The 19002-nt window shown below is 40.4% G+C and overlaps 1 protein-coding gene across 1 annotated transcript in view; it reads left to right on the top strand.

Moving 5' to 3' along the window:
• SLC9C2 (solute carrier family 9 member C2 (putative)) overlaps nt 1–19002 on the top strand; it is a 101872-nt gene that overhangs the window by 38050 nt on the left and 44820 nt on the right. The window contains exons 9-12 of the mRNA XM_068985782.1: nt 724–892; nt 6184–6265; nt 12192–12358; nt 13210–13308. Of these exons, the coding sequence (XP_068841883.1) occupies nt 724–892; nt 6184–6265; nt 12192–12358; nt 13210–13308 (517 nt within the window). The remainder of the gene's footprint in view (nt 1–723; nt 893–6183; nt 6266–12191; nt 12359–13209; nt 13309–19002) is intronic.

Raw genomic sequence — 19002 nt, 5'->3', positions numbered from 1 at the left:
AAATAATCTATAATGAAAGGAGGCAGGAATTGAAATTATTTGTGTGATTTAGTGTACGATTCTTGGGGTGGCTCAGCTGGTAAAGAATCCACCTGCAATGCGGGAGACCTGGGTTCAATCCCTGGCTTGGGAAGATCCCCTGGAGAAGGGAATGACTACCCACTCCAGTATTCTGGCCTGGAGAACTCCAAGGACTGTATATCCATGGGGTTGCAGTCAGACACGACTGAGCGACTTTCACCTTCACTTTCTTGTAGCAGCTCAAAAAATTTGGTTGAGCTAAATTTATTAAAGTGTCTACAATGATTTTACTTTTTCCTCATGACAGGTCCTTCTGGTCTAATTTCTGAATCCTGTCATGACCTTACAAGGAGTTTGTCAATGTTATCTGAAGAAGTTTCCCTGCAGGGATTTACTACCAAAATCCTAAACAGCACACACTAGTATTAATGATAATTTCTTATACTTGTAAAGAACTTCTAGCCTTATTTTTCAAGATTTGAGTATTATATGCAAAATTTAGATAGTAGATTTGGTTAGTCCCAGAAAGTTTGAACAATTTATCAATAAACTGGATTGACTTCTCTTTTCTGAAAAAATTTTCATGAAATTTAGTATTTGCTACATAGTATCAACTGTACCCCCCCCCCAAAAAAAAACCCAAAACCCAAAACACATGAATACATAAGGTGTTATTTAAACTAAATGTTTTTCTTTCAACAGGTTTGTTACTGTTGTGTTAGTGAGCCCTATTCTGATACATTCAAGTTATGAGTACAACTGGAGGTGGGGAATTGTTACAGCATGGTCTGGAATTAAAGGAGTTTTTAGCTTACTCTTTGCTCCTGAAGTTCATAATCTGGCTGAACAAAGAGTGGAGTCACCACAGCTGGTAAGAAAAATCATATCCCATGATTATTTATATTTACTCATTTTATTTTGTAGCACTTTTCATAGTACCCAATAATAAAAGCTAACCATGTAAAAAATTAGATTTGGAGAATGCATTCTTTTAAGTAGAAAGGAACTTATGGAGGAAAGTTAATATTGACGGTGTGAAAGGGACCAAATATCAAGTAATGGTGATGGCTATGGGAGTGAGATACACTTGGGATTGAATTCGGGCCCCACCATTCACAGGTTGAGTGATCTTGGGTGAGTTTATTATACTTGTGGGACTTCAAGTTGAAGATCGCAATGATACTTAGTAAAACACTTGACAGCTTAGTAAATGTTCAATAGGTGTTGTTGAACACACAAATGCTGTTTTTCAAGAGCTGTCAGAAAGTATGAAAAAACCAGTACCCTATTTAGAGCATTCCAGTTCCCATAGCATCAGAGTGAAAACTGAAATGCTTATTAAATATACTAAGGAAAAAAAGATTTTATAAATGTTTGAATTAAGGATCTAGTTAATATTTATATCTTTTCAGTTCAGTTCAGTTCAGTTCAGTTCAGTTCATTCGCTCAGTCGAGTTCAACTCTTTCCAACCCATGGACTGCAGCATCCCAGGATTCCCTGTCCATCTCCAACTCCCAGAGTTTACTCAAACTCATGTCCACTGAGTCGGTGATGCCATCCAGCCATCTCATGCTCTGTTATCCCCATCTCCTCCCACTTTCAATTTTTCCCAGCATCAGAGTCTTTTCAAATGGATCAGTTCTTTGCATCAGGTATCCAAAGTATTGGAGTTCCAGCTTCAGCATCAGTCCTTCCAATGAATATTCGGGACTGATTTCCTTTAGGATGGACTGGTTGGATCTCCTTGCAGTCCAAGGGACTCTCAAGAGTCTTCTCCAACACCACAGTTCAAAAGCATTGATTATTTGGCACTCAGCTTTCTTTATAGTCCAACTCTCACATCCATACATGACTACTGGAAAAACCATAGCTTTGACTAGATGGACCTTTGTTGGCAAAGTAACGAGTCTGCTTTTGAATAAATTGTCTACATTGGTCATAACTTTTCTTTCAAAGAGGAAGCATCTTTTAATGTCATGGCTGCAGTCACTATCTGTAGTGATTTGAGTCCCCCAAAAATAAAGTCAGCCACTGTTTCCACTGTTTCCCCATCTATTTGCCATGAAGTGATGGGACCAGATGCCGTGATCTTAGTTTTCTGAATGTTGAGCTTTAAGCCAACTTTTTCACTCTCTTCTGTCACTTTGATCAACAGGCTCTTTTGTTCTTCTTCACTTTCTGCCATAAATGTGGTGTCATCTGGATATCTGAGGTTATTGATAATTCTCCTGGCAATCTTGATTCCAGCTTGTGCTTCATCCAGCCCAGCGTTTCTCATGATGTACTCTGCATAGAAGTTAAATAAGCAGGGTGACAATATACAGCCTTGATGTACTCCTTTTCCTATTTGGAACCAGTCTGTTGTTACATGTCCAGTTCTAACTGTTGCTTCCTGACCTGCATACAGGTTTCTCAAGAGGCAGGTCAGGTGGTCTGGTATTCCCATCTCTTTCATAATTTTCCATAGTTTATTGTGATCCACACAGTCAAAGGCTTTGATGTAGTCAATAAAGCAGAAATACATGTTTTTCTGGAACTCTCTGCTATGGCAACCCACTCCAGTGTTCTTGCCTGGAGAATCCCAGGGACGGGGGAGCCTGGTGGGCTGCTGTCTGCGGGGTCGCACAGAGTCGGACATGACTGAAGCAACTTAGCAGCATGAGCAGCTTGCTTTTTCGATGACCCAATGGATGTTGGCAATTTGATCTCTGTTTCCTCCGTCTTTTCTAAATCCACCTTGAACATCTAGAAGTTCATGGTTCACATACTGTTTAAGCCTGGCTTGGAGAATTTTGAGCATTACTTTACTACCGTGTGAGATGAGTGCAATTGTATCGTAGTTTTAGCATTCTTTGGCATTGCCTTTCTTTGGGATTAGAATGAAAACTGGCCTTTTCCAGTCCCGTGGCCACTGTTGAGTTTTCCAAATTTGCTGACATGTTGAGTGCAGCACTTTCACAGCATCATCTTTTAGGATTTTAAATAGCTCAACTGGAATTCCATCACCTCCACTAGCTTTGTTTGTAGCGATGCTTCCTAAAGCCCACTCAACTTCACACTCCAGGATGTTTGGCTCTAGGTGAGTGATCACACTATCCTGATCATCTGGGTCATGAAGATCTTTTTTCTGTGTATTCTTACCACCTCCTCTTAATATCTTCTGCTTTTGTTAGGTCCATACCATTTTTGTTCTTTATTGAGCCCATCTTTGCATGAAAAGATGCATGGTATCTTTCCCTTGGTATCCCTCTATCACTTGAAGAGATCTCTAGTCTTTCCAATTCTATTGTTTTCCTCTATTTCTTTGCATTGATCACTGAGGAAGGCTTTCTCATCTCTCCTTTCTATTCTTTGGAACTCTGCATTCAAATGGATATATCTTTCCTTTTCTCCTCTGCCTTTTACTTCTCTTCACAGCTATTTGTAAGGCCTCCTCAGACAACCATTTTGCCTTTCTTTTTGTTGGGGATGGTGTTATCCCTGCCTCCTGTACAGTGTCACAAACCTCCATCCATAGTTCTTCAGGCACTCTGTCTATCAGATCTAATCCCTTGAATCTATTTCTCACTTCCACTGTATAATTGTAAGGGATTTGATTTAGGTCATACCTGAATGGTCTAGTGGTTTTCCCCACTTTCTTCAATTTAAGTCTGAATTTGGCAATCAGGAGTTCATGATCTGAGTCACAGTCAGCTCCCAGTTTTGTTTTTGCTGACTGTATAGAGCTTCTCCATCTTTGGCTGCAAAGAATTTAATCAATCTGATTTTGACATTGACCATCTGGTGATATCCGTGTATAGTCTTCTCTTGTGCTGTTGGAAGAGGGTGTTTGCTATTACCCGTTCGTTCTCTTGGCAAAGCTCTATTAGCCTTTACCTTGCTTCATTCTGTACTCCAAGGCCAAATCTGCCTGTTACTCCAGGTATTTCTTGACTCCCTACTTTGGATTCCAGTCCCCTATCATGAAAAGGACATCTTTTGGGGGTGTTAGTTCTACAAGATCTTGTAGGTTCTTCACAGAACTGTTCAACTTCAGGTTCTTCAGCATTATTGGTTGGGGCATAGACTTGGATTACTGTGATATTGAATGATTTGCCCTAGAAACGAATAGAGATAATTCTGTTGTTTTTGAGATTGCATCCAAGGACTGCATTTTGAACTCCTTTATTGAATGTGATGGATACTCCATTTCTTCTAAGGGATTTTTGCCTACAGTAGTAGATAGAATGGTCTTCTGAGTTAAATTCGCCCATCCCAATCCATTTTAGTTTGCTGATTCCTCAAATGTTGATATTCACTCTTGTCATCTCTTGTTTGACCACTTCCAACTTGCCTTGGTTCATGGACCTAATATTCCGGGTTCTTGTGCAGTATTGCTCTTTACAGCATTGGACTTTACTTCCATCACCAGTCACATCCACAACTGGGTGTTGTTTTTGCTGGCTCTGTCTCTTCATTCATTCTTTATGTTGTTTAGGGCTAAATAAAAAATTAATTTCTTACAAAATTTTGGCCTAGGCTACATTATCCACAGCGCAAGACAGAACTTGATTTCCTTTCTACTCTCTCTCAAAACCTTTTCCCCATGGGCCACCCAGTGGATTTCCAGGCCAGTGGGAAATCAGGCAGTGGCAGCATCAGTGGGATGCCAGTGAAGGTCCAGAGAGCCCAGAACATCTGCTGACAGTGTTAGCGTACCTTAGTATTTGTGACAGTACTCTGTGAGCTCGCTGGATAGGTCATTAGAAGTTTCTGGAAGTCCCCAGGATATCCCTGCTACTTCCTGGTGAGATGAATCCCAAACCTACTCCTGGGAGGGTGAAAAGCACCTAAATAATGTGAACTAAGAACACTACCCATCAGGACTTCCCTGGTGATCCAGTGGTTAAGTCTTTACCTTCCAATGCAGGGGGTACGGGTTCAATCCTTATTCAGGGAGCTGAGATCCCACTTCCATTGGGGTCAAGAAGCGAAACTTAAAACAGAGACAATATTGTAACAAATTCAATAAAGACTTTAAAAATAGTCCATTCCAAAAAAAATTCTTACATAAAGAAAGAGCACTACCCACCTCCCAAGGAACCTTAATCTGGAGGTAAATGTACAGAGTTTTTTGATATTATCCTACAGCAAGTACAGAATTTTCTCTTCTTTGCTCTTTTACTCGTGTCCTAGAAGATCCTAGGAGTACAGTAGTTTTTCAAATGTCTTTTCTGGAAGGAGCAAGTATCACCTCCCTCATCTTGTATGTGAGGAAACCAAAACCAAACAAACAAAAATAGCATGTTAGTGAAAGAACTCAGGCACCCTAACTCCCCAAAGAGAAAGAGCTGATTTTTTAATAGTGCTTTAAAAAATAATGGAGTATCATAATCATCACCATCTTTCCTGAGGATTTACACTCCATGTCTGTAAGCATGGTCTGGAAATGCATTTGAAGTCCAAATATACCTGTGGTTTTGCAGTGAGTTTGGGTCCTTCCATGTTCCAGAGGAAAAGAATAATGACCAATATTTGAGCTCCCTCAGTTTTCTTTTGTGCAGGGAATTGGTCTAAAACCAAGACAATGAAATGTTAACTAACATGTGAGTATCATTTTCCAGTGTTTCCCAAATCTGTCTGATGTTATGAATCCGTTTGTTGCCACCCCAGACCTACAGAATCAGAATCTGCAGGGAATTAACCTGGGAGTCAGTGTCTTTAAGAAGCACTTCAGGTGCTTATTAAATAAGATCAGTCGTTTGGGAAATACTCTCTGAAGATGCATTGCTATTAACTCCACGTTTCAGTAAAGGACATTGAGACTCAGAGTAGTTAAGTTCACTGGCCTCAAATTCCATGGTTAATAAATGGCAGAGCCAAGATCTACAAATGTGGTTATGCTTCGGTGCAGTGCCTCTCTGAACCCCACTGCAGTTCCTGTCTGCTTCCTCAGAGCTTCTTGTAAGGCTTTTTGTAGTAGATGCTTGCAGTAAGTGCATTTCCCTGTCACCACTGCCTGCTGTTGCTGAACTTCCTGCCCCAAAACAGCCCTTTTGCCTCTTCCTACTTATCAGAGGTAGGATTTAAAAACGTGGATTAAGGTAGAATTTTGTTGGTGATTAACTGAACAATGATTCCCTTTGGAAAACTTATTAATGTGTATGTGTTTTGTCTTTCAGTTTATATTGTACATACAAGTAATATCCTTAATGACCTTGGGAATAAATTCATACATGATGACTCGTTTGGCCTGGACATTAGGTAAAGTCTATTTAACCAGGAAGAATAATGCGAATAGATTGTTGCTGAAGGTGGGACATTTCTTCTGGAGCTCAAGGAATTGATCATGAAATCACTCAGTTTTCATTCACTCCCTGTTAATAGAAACCACATTAAGAGTGCCTTAAATAAGACAGAAGCTGTTTCCCACCTCTCCCATCAGAAAATCTAGAAGAGTAGGATGGTTCTGTTCTACGAGGTTGTCCAGAAATTTCAAATCCTTCTCTTTCATTCCTCCTCTGCTTCTGGGGTGTTGCTCTTGTCTGCAGGGTAGAAGTGGGCTCACAGTCACTGTTACCTTCAATCCAATCAACTAGAAAGGGAAAATGGGGTGGGAATGATGGTGGTGGTGATGGTGTCAATGGAAAGTAAGGAGGTTATTTAAAGAAGCTTCCTTCTGCCTCCAGAAGTTGTACATATTACCACGCACAGTCCATTGGCCAGAACTTAGTCTCATGGGCACACAAGGGCAAAGGAAGATGGGAAGTACTATCTTAACTAACTGGTCATGTGCTTAGCCAAAGCATGGAGAGTCTATTGGGAAAGAAAGAAGAGGAGAATTAAGGGAAGCAGTAAGCAGGCTCTGCCAGAGTTGCCTGTTTCTAGAAAAAATGTGAAGCTGTTGATAATAAAGTATATAAATACAATAAAATCACAAAAAGGCCCATGATCAATAAAGAAATCAGGATAAGATAATCAGTGGCAGTGGAGTCCATGAGGAGAGAGAGGATGGGGCAGAATTACACAGAGTCTTGGAGGAGTAGAGCCTTAGTGTTGTCCAGTGTCCCATGGCCTGATCCTCAGCTTTGCTGGTGCAGAGACCTGATTTTGTCAGAATGTCTAGAATGAATCAGATGGCTGGAAATTTACATCTGTTGCACTCCCAGGAGAATAGAGAAGCAGCAGAAAATCAATTTATTAATTTATAATGGGATGATTTCTTTCTATGTCTGAAATAATTGTGATCATTATTCGGGTGAAAGTGAAAGTGAAGTCGCTCAGTCGTGTCCGACTCTTTGCGACCTCATGGACTGTAGCCTATCAAGCTTCTCCATCCATAGGATTTTCCAGGCAAGAGTGCTGGAGTGGATTGCCATTTCCTATTCACCTCTAAATACCAATTTCCTTCATAAATTAGTAATCAGAAGGTTTCTTGGAAGGTGTGGAACTTGGGAGAGATTGATGGAAGGGTACTGAGGAAGGAGAGTTCTTATAAATAGAGAAATAGCTCGGTGAATTCAGCTTCTCTGCTTGTGTCTTTCCATAGTTCTGCCCACTCCTGAAACTGTGCCATATCAACACTATGGCAGAGCTTCTTGTGAAAGCTGATCTCAGAGTCTAGAGTGCTAGTATATGAATAGGACTAGTAAATGGGGCAGAGTTTTGGCAGCGCTCCTTCTCCCCCAGTCATGGGGTTTGCTCTTGTTTGCAGTGGAAAGTTGTGCTTGGGCCAGCATGAGCTTGCTACGCTGGAGTGTGAGTGAAGTTAACTTGATCCCTGAAGGTTTGCTTACACCTCCCTTCCCACCAATTTTTATAGGCTTTCACGGATCCAGACCCACTCTGCTCTCTTGGCTTATGACATGGCATCTGGTTTTCTCCCATGCTTGTTTGCTTGAGATTGCTCTTACTCTGATACTCAGAAACAATATCAAGAGGTTTTACTATCATGGAAATATTTTTTTCTTCTCCTTTTCTTCCCATACAATTTTTTTTTTTTTGTATTTACATGAACTGTGAACTTCCAGATGTTCAAGCTGCTTTTAGAAAAGGCAGAGGAACCAGAGATCAAATTGCCAACATCCGCTGGATCATGGAAAAAGCAAGAGAGTTCCAAAAACACATCTATTTCTGCTTGATTGTCTATGCCAAAGCCTTTGACTGTGTGGATCACAATAAACTATGGAAAATTCTTCAAGAGATGGGAATACCAGACCACCTGACCTGCCTCTTGAGAAAGCTATATGCAGGTCAGGAAGCAACAGTTAGAACTGGACATAGAACAACAGACTGGTTCCAAATAGGAAAAGGAGTATGTCAAGGCTGTATATTGTCACCCGGCTTATTTAACTTCTATGCAGAGTACATCATGAGAAACACTGGGCTGGAAGAAGCACAAGCTGGAATCAAGATTGCCAGGAGAAATATCAATAACCTCAGATATGCAGATGATACCACCCTTATGGCAGAAAGTGAAGAGAAACTAAAAAGCCTCTTGATAAAAGTGAAAGTGGAGAGTGAAAAAGTTGGCTTAAAGCTCAACATTCAGAAAACTAAGATCACGGCATCTGGTCCCATCACTTCATGGCAAATAGATGGTGAAACAATGGAAACACTGTCAGACTTTATTTTTTGGGATCCAAAATCACTGCAGATGGTGATTGCAGCCATGAAATTAAAAGACGCTCACTCCTTGGAAGAAAAGTTATGACCAACCTAGATAGCATATTCAAAAGCAGAGACATTACTTTGCCAACAAATGTCCGTCTAGTCAAGGCTATGGTTTTTCCAGTGGTCATGTATGGATGTGAGAGTTGGACTGTGAAGAAGGCTGAGTGCCGAAGAATTGATGCTTTTGAACTGTGGTGTTTGAGAAGACTCTTGAGAGTCCCTTGGACTGCAAGGCGATCCAACCAGTCCATTCTGAAGGAGATCAGCCCTGGGATTTCTTTGGAAGGAATGATGCTTAAGCTGAAACTCCAGTACTTTGGCCACCTCATGCCAAGTGTTGACTCATTGGAAAAGACTCTGATGCTGGGATTGGGGGCAGGAGGAGAAGGGGATGACAGAGGATGAGATGGCTGGATGGCATCACCGACTCAATAGACATGAGTCTGAGTGAACTCTGGGAGCTGGTGATGGAAAGGGAGGCCTTGCGTGCTGCGATTCATTGGGTCTCAAAGAGTCGGACACGACTGAGCGACTGAACTGAACTGAACTGAACCTCAGAATTTTCATTATGAAACAAATATGTATGTCACATCCTTTATCCTCAGACTCGGTGCTCATCCTTTATAGAATTACTCTCATGTTAGCATGTAATTGACAAAACTGAATTTTATCAGGAAGAATTTCAAATTAGCTTCTTCCACCTGGTCTAATGCTTTCCATCCTCTGAATCTAGAGCTTGTCATACTAAGTGAAGTAAGTCATAAAAAGAAAAACAAATACCATATGATATTACATATATGTGGAATCTAATAAAAATAAGACACACATGAACACATTTATGAAACAAAAACAGGCTTACAGGTATAGAGAACAGACTTGTGGTTGCCAGGAGGGAAGGGAGGGAAGGACTGGGAGTTTGGGATTAGCAGACACAAACCTTTACATATAGGATGGATAAACAACAAGGTCCTACTCTATAGCACAGGGAACTATATTCAATATCTTGTGATAAATCATAATGGAAAAGTATGCAGAATATGTGTGTGTGTGTGTGTGTATGTATGTATGTATGTATATTAGAGCAAGGCTTCCCTGTGGCTCAGCTGATAAAGAATCCACTGTAATGCAGGAGACCTGGGTTTGATCCCTGGGTTGGGAAGATCCCCTAGAGAAGGGAAAGGCTACCCACTCCCAGTATTCTGGCCTGGAGAATTTCACTGGACTGTATAATCCATAGGATTGCAAAGAGTTGGACACGACTAAGCAACTTTCACTCACTCATGTATATATATAACACTATCACTTTACTGTCCAGCAGAAATTAAACACAACATTGTAAATCAACTATACGTCAATAAAATTTTTAAAAAAGGAAAGAGAGGGAAAGATTCATCCTCATATTCTTCCAGAATCATCTTAAACACAGGCATTCATTCAAATGTACTGATACAACCAATCAGTACCCGTATACCCGTGTTTTCCCAGAGCAACTGGAAAGTGGCTGTTGCTCATCCTAATGGGTGGGATGTAATTACACAAATGAATAAACTTTCTCCTTGTGTGCTCTATGCCATGGGAATTTTAAATCCAAAGCTAACACATTCTAACTCTTTAGCATGCAATCAAATGCATCTTTGCTCTGGACCATAGCGAACTGAGAGGGATATGATTTCAAATCTTTTTGAATCCCTGAAAATTTCAACCACCACAGTGTCCTGTAGAGAATGCAATAAAGTTAAACTGAAACATTTTAATAACATTTTAAACTATTTGAGACATCTCATAAGAAACGCTGGGCTGGAAGAAGCACAAGCTGGAATCAAGATTGCCGGGAGAAATATCAATAACCTCAGATATGCAGATGACACCACCATTATGGCAGAAAGTGAAGAGGAGCTAAAAAGCCTCTTGATGAAAGTAAAAGTGGAGAGTGAAACAGTTGGCTTAATGCTCAACATTCAGAAAACGAAGATCATGGCATCTGGTCCCATCACTTCATGGGAAATAGATGGGGAAACAGTGGAAACAGTGTCAGACTTTATTTTTGGGGGCTCCAAAATCACTGCAGATGGTGACTGCAGCCATGAAATTAAAGACGCTTACTCCTTGGAAGGAAAGTTATGACCAACCTAGATAGCATATTGAAAAACAGAGACATTACTTTGCCAACAAAGGTCCGTCTAGTCAAGGCTATGGTTTTTCCTGTGGTCATGTATGAATGTGAGAGTTGGACTGTGAAGAAAGCTGAGCACCAAAGAATTGATGCCTTTGAACTGTGGTGTTGGAGAAGACTCTTGAGAGTCCCTTGGACTGCAAGGCGATCCAACCAGTCCTCTCTGAAGGAGATCAGCCCTGGGATTTCTTTGGAAGGAATGATGCTGAAGCTGAAACTCCAGTACTTTGGCCACCTCATGCGAAGAGTTGACTCATTGGAAAAGACTCTGATGCTGGGAGGGATTGGGGGCAGGAGGAGAAGGGGACGACAGAGGATGAGATGGCTGGATGGCATCACTGACTCGATGAACGTGAGTTTGAGTGAACTCCAGGAGTTGGTGATGGACAGGGAGGCCTGGTGTGCTGCGACTCATGGGGTTGCAAAGAGTTGGACACGACTGAGTGACTGAGCTGAACTGAACTGAACTGAACCGAACTGAGACATCTCATATGCAGTTATGAAGAGATTAACATTTAATTGATGTATAGTTGATTTAGAATGTTTTAGTTCCTGCTGTACAGCAACGTGATTCATTTATACATATGTGCACATTGTTTTTTATGTTCTTTTCCATTGTGCTTTATCATAGGATGTTGAATTCAGTTCCCTATGCTATACAGTAGAATCTTTTTTTTTTTTTTATCGAGAACAGTTTTATTGAAATGGAATTCTGAGTGTGTAGGCTGAGCTCACCCACTAATTAAATTTCTCCTTTTGGTAAGCAAGCTTGATAGCTGTAACTTCAAATTGATACTTCAGGATGATACAAACTGCCACAAATTTTGGACTTAAAGATTTTCTTATCAGGAAACAGAGATGTTAAATTGGAGGCATCTCTATTGCAGTGGTCCTTAAATTTTATTATGTATAAGAATCAGTTGGAGAAGTTGCTAAAATAAAAATTCTCAGGCCAGTCAGATTCTCCAGACGTGGGGTAAAGCCCAGGAATAATTCAACAGGCAATTCTTCTACCTGTAAGAAGGTACGGATAATTTTCCATACTTTGAGACATATTGACTGGATAACTTGAAATAGTGAGTCATGCTTCTAGCTATAGGAAACAAAAAGAAACTAAGAAAACATTCTTTAGCAGTTGAGTCAGATAAAGTTGAGCTGCACAGCCGAAAGGAAATGGGTAGTTGGGTAATTTTCTGGAAAATTTTGGGCAAATAGTTGTCCTTGCTCTAAGCACTCTGGTTTGGCTCTGCAGGTGATGCCAAGATTTCACTACATCATGCAACATTTTGATTCCCTGTGCATTCTTCACTGTTTTATTAAGGTCCTTTCTTTTCTTTGTCATAGATTTGTGTGTCCTTTCCATTCCAAGACAGATGGCCATGCAAAATGCCATTAAGCACATCCAGGAGATGATACAGAGCAGAATAACTTTATTTAAAACAGAAAAACTTTTGACAAATGTTAATTGGACCTTAGTAGAAGAAAAAACAAAGATTGAATACATCATTCCTGTGAGTTGATTCCAGGCAAAAACTAGTCCTTTCCCTTTCTCTCTGTTTCTTTTGTTTATTATGACCTGGTTATAGGTCAGGATACTGAAGAGAGGTACATTTACTAGCTTTTTTCTATCAGCCAAAATACTCTGAATTCTGTCTCTGAACAGATGTTGGTGATCTATCCTTACTTGCCAAATACGAGAGAACTGGTTTTTACAAATAGGCTGATTGAGTAACTATGAATGGCCTCTGCCAGGGTGATATTTTCCAGCTGGTTGAGTAAGTGAGCAATTTCTCCCTGTAAAAGTACTATTCAAAAGCAAAAAACACAGGCCGCTTCAGAGAGCAGTCAAGCATAGACTGGTTTGGGGAAGAATTTGGCTTCTAAATCTCCCCAAATGAATAGTTGCTGCTGCTGCTGCTGCTGCGTCACTTCAGTCGTGTCCGACTCTCTGCGACCCCAGAGATGTCAGCCCACCAGGCTCCCCCATCCCTGGGATTCTCAAGGCAAGAACACTGGAGTGGGTTGCCATTTCCTTCTCCAATGCATGAAAGTGAAAAGTGAAAGTGAAGTCGCTCAGTCATGTCCGACCCTCAGCGACCCCATGGATTACAGCCTTCCAGGCTCCTCCTTCCATGGGATTTTCCAGGCAAGAGTACTGGAGTGGAGTGCCATTGCCTTCTCTGCAAATGAATAGTTACTTCACCACAATTGAAATCAACATTTCTAACATGGAGAATGTTTTTCACTTACACACAGCCCTTCATTTTAGCAATTCTGATTAGAGTTATTAGAATCTTGGTCAAGCAGAGTATTTGACAGCTCCTAATCCTTTTTACTTATTTTTAACTCTGTCTCTGTTCAGACTCCTCAAGTTTCAAGTGACAATAAGGCGAAGGAGGAGTCCCCAACAGATGAAGTTTTAATAGAAGAAGCCCGATTGCATGTAGCTATAATACAAATAGTTAGTATCCTTCACATAATCTGCTTTTTATTTATGTATTTTATTCTTGCAATGTTTTTAATTCTTACATATGGTTTTCAGATGACTAGAAAAATTTTCACCTTTTGATTGGTTGTTAAACTTTCTGTTTGATTTATGAAAGTTAGAAAAATAAATTTCTAAGGCTTTAAATTCAAGTTACAAACCTTATTCTATTTCTAAGTCTAGCAGCTTTTAGCAGTTCACTTTTAGGGAGCCTTCGAATAATATTTTGTGCCATTTACTCAATTAAACATCTTTAAATATTTGAAACTGCTTTCACAGATTATGTGAGTTCCTTTTATATAAAATATTCTCAAGTGCTTATTTAACTCTTGTAAATCTAATAAGCTAAAATAAATCTAATGAATCAAACACTCTCTTAAAATATTTAAGATTTAATATTTGAATGTTATAATATAAACATAGATTATGAGACAAAATCAAGTTTGAATCAACTTATCAAATTGTACATTTAAAACTGGAGTTTTATCCTAGTAGTAAAAATTTTATTCAAATTTACAAGTATATAAAATGCTCATTATGCCCAGAATCTTTCCTTTTTATTTTCATTTTAGAACCTATTATGAAGAATTTCTAATGCATACATTAATAGATAAAATAGTGTACTGAACCTCGATGTACCTATCACTCAGCCTTCACAAACATCCACACATGACCAGCCCTGCCCCATCTGCACCCTCAGTCACTCCCACATCTCCCAGGTTATTTTGAAACAAATCCCAGATGTTATTCAATATATCATTTCATCTGCAAATATTTCAGTATGTATCTTGAAATTTTAAAGTCTTAAAAAACAGTAAAATACTAATATTGTATCTAAAGATTAATTCCTTAATAACATCAAATATTGGTCAATGATCAGTTTTCCAGTTATCTCATAAATGTGATCAATGCATAGTTCCAGTTTACATCTTTAAATTGCATTTCAATTAAATCATATATTGCAATTAATGAATATGTACTTTGCTTGTGTGCATGCTATCGCTTCAGTTGACTACAACTTTGTGACCCTATGGAGTGCAGCCTGCCAGGCTTCTCTGTCCATGGCATTTTCAATGCAAGAATACCAAAGTGGGTTGTCACGCCCTCCTGCAAGGGATCTTCCTGACCCTGGGATCAAACCTGCATCTCCTGTGGCTCCTGACTTGCAGGTGGATTCTTTACTGCTGAGCCGTTGGGGAAGCCCAGAATATGTACTTTAGGTCTCTTTTAATCTATAAATTCCTCTTTTTTTTTTTATTGAAGGACATATTTCTTCTTAATACAAAAACACTAACAGTATATTGATTTAAAAACATTTCTATAGTTAATTTAAAATGTTCTCAGAATTTGGAAGGTTCTTACCCAGAGACATAAAGTATGGTCATGAATTCTTTGCAGAACCAATCTCCTATTGAGAGGTAGTATCTATATCCCTCCCAATCATTGAACTTGGGTTGCTCTTGTGACCAGGAATATGTAGCCAAATGACTTTGGGAATGTACTGGAGCCTTGAGGAGATTTGCAACTTCCCCCTTCTTCCACTTTGAATACCACCCTGAGATTGTCATGTGAGGAAGCTGGCCTAGCCTTTGAAGAATGAGAGGCATATAGTTGAGAGTCAGTACCCTACAGCAGACTTTGCAGATGAAGCCGCTTTAATTTAAGGCTTAGGACAGTAGACTCAAACTCTTGATGGTAAGAGATGCAAAGAATTTGTGACCATATATAATGTACCATGTTCTGCTCACTGGCCACAAATATTTATACCCCTCCTGCAAAGCAAAGGGCTTCCCTGATGGCTCAGTGGTAAAGAAACTGCCTGCCAAACAGGAGACATGGGTTGGATCCCTGGGTCAGGAAGATCCCCTGGAGAAGGAGATGGTAACCTACTCCAGTATTCTTACCTGAGAAATCTCATGAACAGAGGAGCCTGGTAGACTACAGTCCACAGGGTCACAAAGAGTTGAACATGACTTAGCTTTCAGAGGAGGTACAAAGCAAAACACACTCATCTTTTTCTAAGACACTGTATCCCACTCCCAACCCAGATAAGCTTTATCCCATTATGGTAGCAAATTCAAAGTCTGGTACCTCATGATGTTCATTTAGTCTAGGATTGCTCAGGCTCCTTGGTTGTATCTCTTTAAGTATGATTCCTCTTGATACACAGAACAATGGACTAAAAAGAGAAGTTACCTGTCTCCTCAGCCTCCACCTCCACCGCCATCCCCAATCCCAACTTTCAGTGGTAATCAACAGACACTTCTGTTCAAGAAGGAAGAGAACAAGAAGCGCTGATTAATCACTGGTCCTTGGTAGTTCTGAAATCCAGCTGGGCATGTGACCTAGTTCTCCTCATTCTATTATCATAGGAGGTAACCCCCATGTTTCGGCTTCCCATGTGGCACTAGTGGTAAAGAACCCACCTCCCAGTGCAGGAGATGTAAGAGATGAGGGTTTGATCTCTGTGTTGGGAGGATCCCCTGGAAAAGGGAATGGTAACCCACTCCAATATTCTTGCCTGGAGAATCCCATGGACAGAGAGGAACCTGGCAGGCACTGTCCATAGGGTCACAGAGAGTTAGACACGACTGAAGTGACTTAGTATGCATGCATGTAATCCATGTTTGTGACAGTGATCTTCTCAGACTGATTTCTGCCGGTAGAAATAAAAATTCCCATTCATTTAGAACTCTTTATTGTCTTTTAAGCCCACCCTGATTCAATTTCCTTAAAAACTCTGTGTTTTCAATGAGTCTGATTGTGGTCTATTCTACTCTGTAATTCCTTTTCATACAGACCACATACCAGACAACATGGGTCTGAGAAAGCCTTTAGTCTGCTTGAGAGGGTAGACTAAGCACTACCTTTAACCTCTAAGTGGTCTTATCCAAGGGTCTTGAGCCACAACCTTGACTTGATCTTGAAGCTGAGGCCATATTTTACTGGCAAAACTCTAGATTTGATTTTCATTCCCTGATATTTTACCACCTGGAGAGACTGCAGATGGAAAATGGGTGTGGTTTTCAAACCAATCATGGCCTCTTTATATTTTCTGTAATATCTGCTTACAGATTGAACTGTTACCCTTTGGTTTACCTCTCTCTTCTGATACATTATCACATGCTGCTGCTAAGTCTGTTTAGTTGTGTCCGACTCTGCGCAACCCCATAGACGGCACCCCACCAGGCTCCCCCGTCTCTGGGATTCTCCAGGCAAGAATACTGGAGTGGGTTGCCATTTCTTTCTCCAATGCATGAAAGTGAAAAGTGAAAGTGAAGTCGCTCAGTCGTGTCTGACTCTCAGCAACTCTATGGACTACAGCCCACCAGGCTCCTCCATCCATGAGATTTTCCAGGCAAGAGTACTGGAGTGGGGTGCCGTTGCCTTCTCCAGTTATCACATGCAGCTAGAGATAAAAACAAATCTGGTATATTAACATATACATGTGGAATCTAGAAAAATGGTGCAGATGAATCATTTTCAAAGTGAGAATAGAGATGCAGGTTTAGAGAAACAGACATGTGGACACAGGAGGGGAAAGGGAGAGTGGGACAAACTGGGAGAATGGCACTGACCTATATACACCACCATGTATAAAATAGTTAGTAGGAATCAGCTGTAGAGCATGGGAGCTCAGCTTGGTGCTCCACGACAACTTAGACAGGTGAGCTAGCAGGTGGAGGTGAGAGGGAGATTTAAGAGAGAGAGGATATATTTATCCTTATGGCTGATTCATGTTGTTGTACAGCAGAAACTAACACAACATTGTAAAGCAATTATATACCCCCCAAAAGTTTATTTCTAGAATATTTGAAATCCAGAAATCTCTTTAGCCAGATTCATAAATTTATTAGGCCTATCTTCTGCTTTCCAAGTTGCCTTAGGTGACAGTATTGCCAGTTGTGCTGGCTCATCATAGCACATCTGCCTCCCTCCAGCCTTCTGCATCAGTTTTCTCAGTGCTTTTCTGACTTCCAGTCTCCTCATTGCCCTTCTAGCCTCTGCTCACCACCTAGTCCCTAAACTAACAACACATGGTTTAGCTTTTTGTTATGGAGACTCTCCACAATTGGTACTGACTTCTGTTTTGGTTAGCCTTTGCTATACTACAAAACTTAGTGGCTGAAAACAATGATTTGGTATTTCTCATAGTTCTGTTGGTTGGCAAACTGGATGATTTTGTTGCTGGTCTTGCCTGGGACCACTCATGTGTCAACTACCATCTTAGTTCAATTGGAGTTGGAGGGTCCAACATGTCCTCACTCACAGATTTGGCAGTTGACTATGCTTCCCTGATGGCTCAGAGGTTAAAGTGTCTGCCTCCAATGTGGCAGACCCGGGTTTGATCCCTGGGTCAGGAAGATCCCCTGGAGAAGGAAATGGTAACCCACTCCAGTACTCTTGCCTGGAGAATCCCATCGACGGAGAAGCCCAGTAGGCTCTAGTCCATGGGGTCACAAAGAGTTGGACACGACTGAGCGACTTCACTTTTCTTTCTTGTGTTGTATTTCAGGGCACTTTGGTTCTCCTCCACATGGCCTCCTATCTTCCAATAGAGTGAACTGGGGTTCTTCACTACATGGTGATCTCTGGGTTCCAACAGGGTGAGAAGAGGAGCTGCAAGGCCTCTATCTCCTAGGCTCTGCAAGTTGAATGACATCATTTTCACTCCCATTCAATTAGTCAAAGTAAATCCCAAAGCTAGCCCAGATTCAATGACTAAAGAAAAGCCTGCCTTTGAAGGGAAGAGCAGCAATGTTAGTTACAAAGAGACATGGGCAGCTATGTTTCACTGGGACCATTGTTATAATGCCCTACCACATTTACTTTTTAAAGCAATAATCCCATGTAGTGATCCACTCCATGTTATTTTTTTTAAGAAATTGAAATATATTTGATTTACAATATTGTGTTAGTTTTAAGCATATAGCATAGTGATTCAGTTTTTCAGAGTATATTTCATTATAGTTTATTACAAGATGTTGAGTATAATTTCCTTTGCTATACAGTAAATCTGTGTTGCTTATCTGTTTTATGTATTGTAGTTTATATCTGTGATTATCATATTCCTAATTTACCCTCCTCCCTTTCCTTTTGGGTAACTATAAGTTTGTTTTCTATGTCTGTGAGTCTGTTTCCATTTTGTATATAGATTCATTTATATTATATTTTAGATTCCACATATAATATTTGTCTGTTTGCTTCACTTGGTTTGATAATCTCTGCTGCTGCTGCTAAGTCGCTTCAGTCGTGTCCAACTCTGTGTGACCCCATAGACGGCAGCCCACTAGGCTCCCCAATCCCTGGGATTCTCCAGGCAAGAATACTGGAGTGGGTTGCCATTTTCTTCTCCAATGCATGAAAGTGAAAAGTGAAAGTGAAGTCGCTCAATTGTGTCTGACTCCTAGCAACCCCATGGACTGCAGCCTACCAGGCTCCTCCATCCCTGGGATTTTCCAGGCAAGAGTACTAGAGTGGGTTGCCATTGCCTTCTCCAAGATAATCTCTAAGATGACCCAAGTTGCTCCAAATGGCATATTTCATTATTTTATATGGTTGAGTAATATTTCATTATATATATATTCTATTATATATGTATGTTCCATGGTATATTTATGTATATATATATGATATAGTCATATCTTCTTAAGCCAACTGTGTTAGCAG

Source organism: Capricornis sumatraensis, chromosome 14, assembly GCF_032405125.1.
Source record: "Capricornis sumatraensis isolate serow.1 chromosome 14, serow.2, whole genome shotgun sequence".
NCBI classification, from domain to species: domain Eukaryota; kingdom Metazoa; phylum Chordata; class Mammalia; order Artiodactyla; family Bovidae; genus Capricornis; species Capricornis sumatraensis.
Note: the sequence above shows the minus strand (reverse complement) of the source record. Positions and strands in the feature narration are given on the sequence as shown.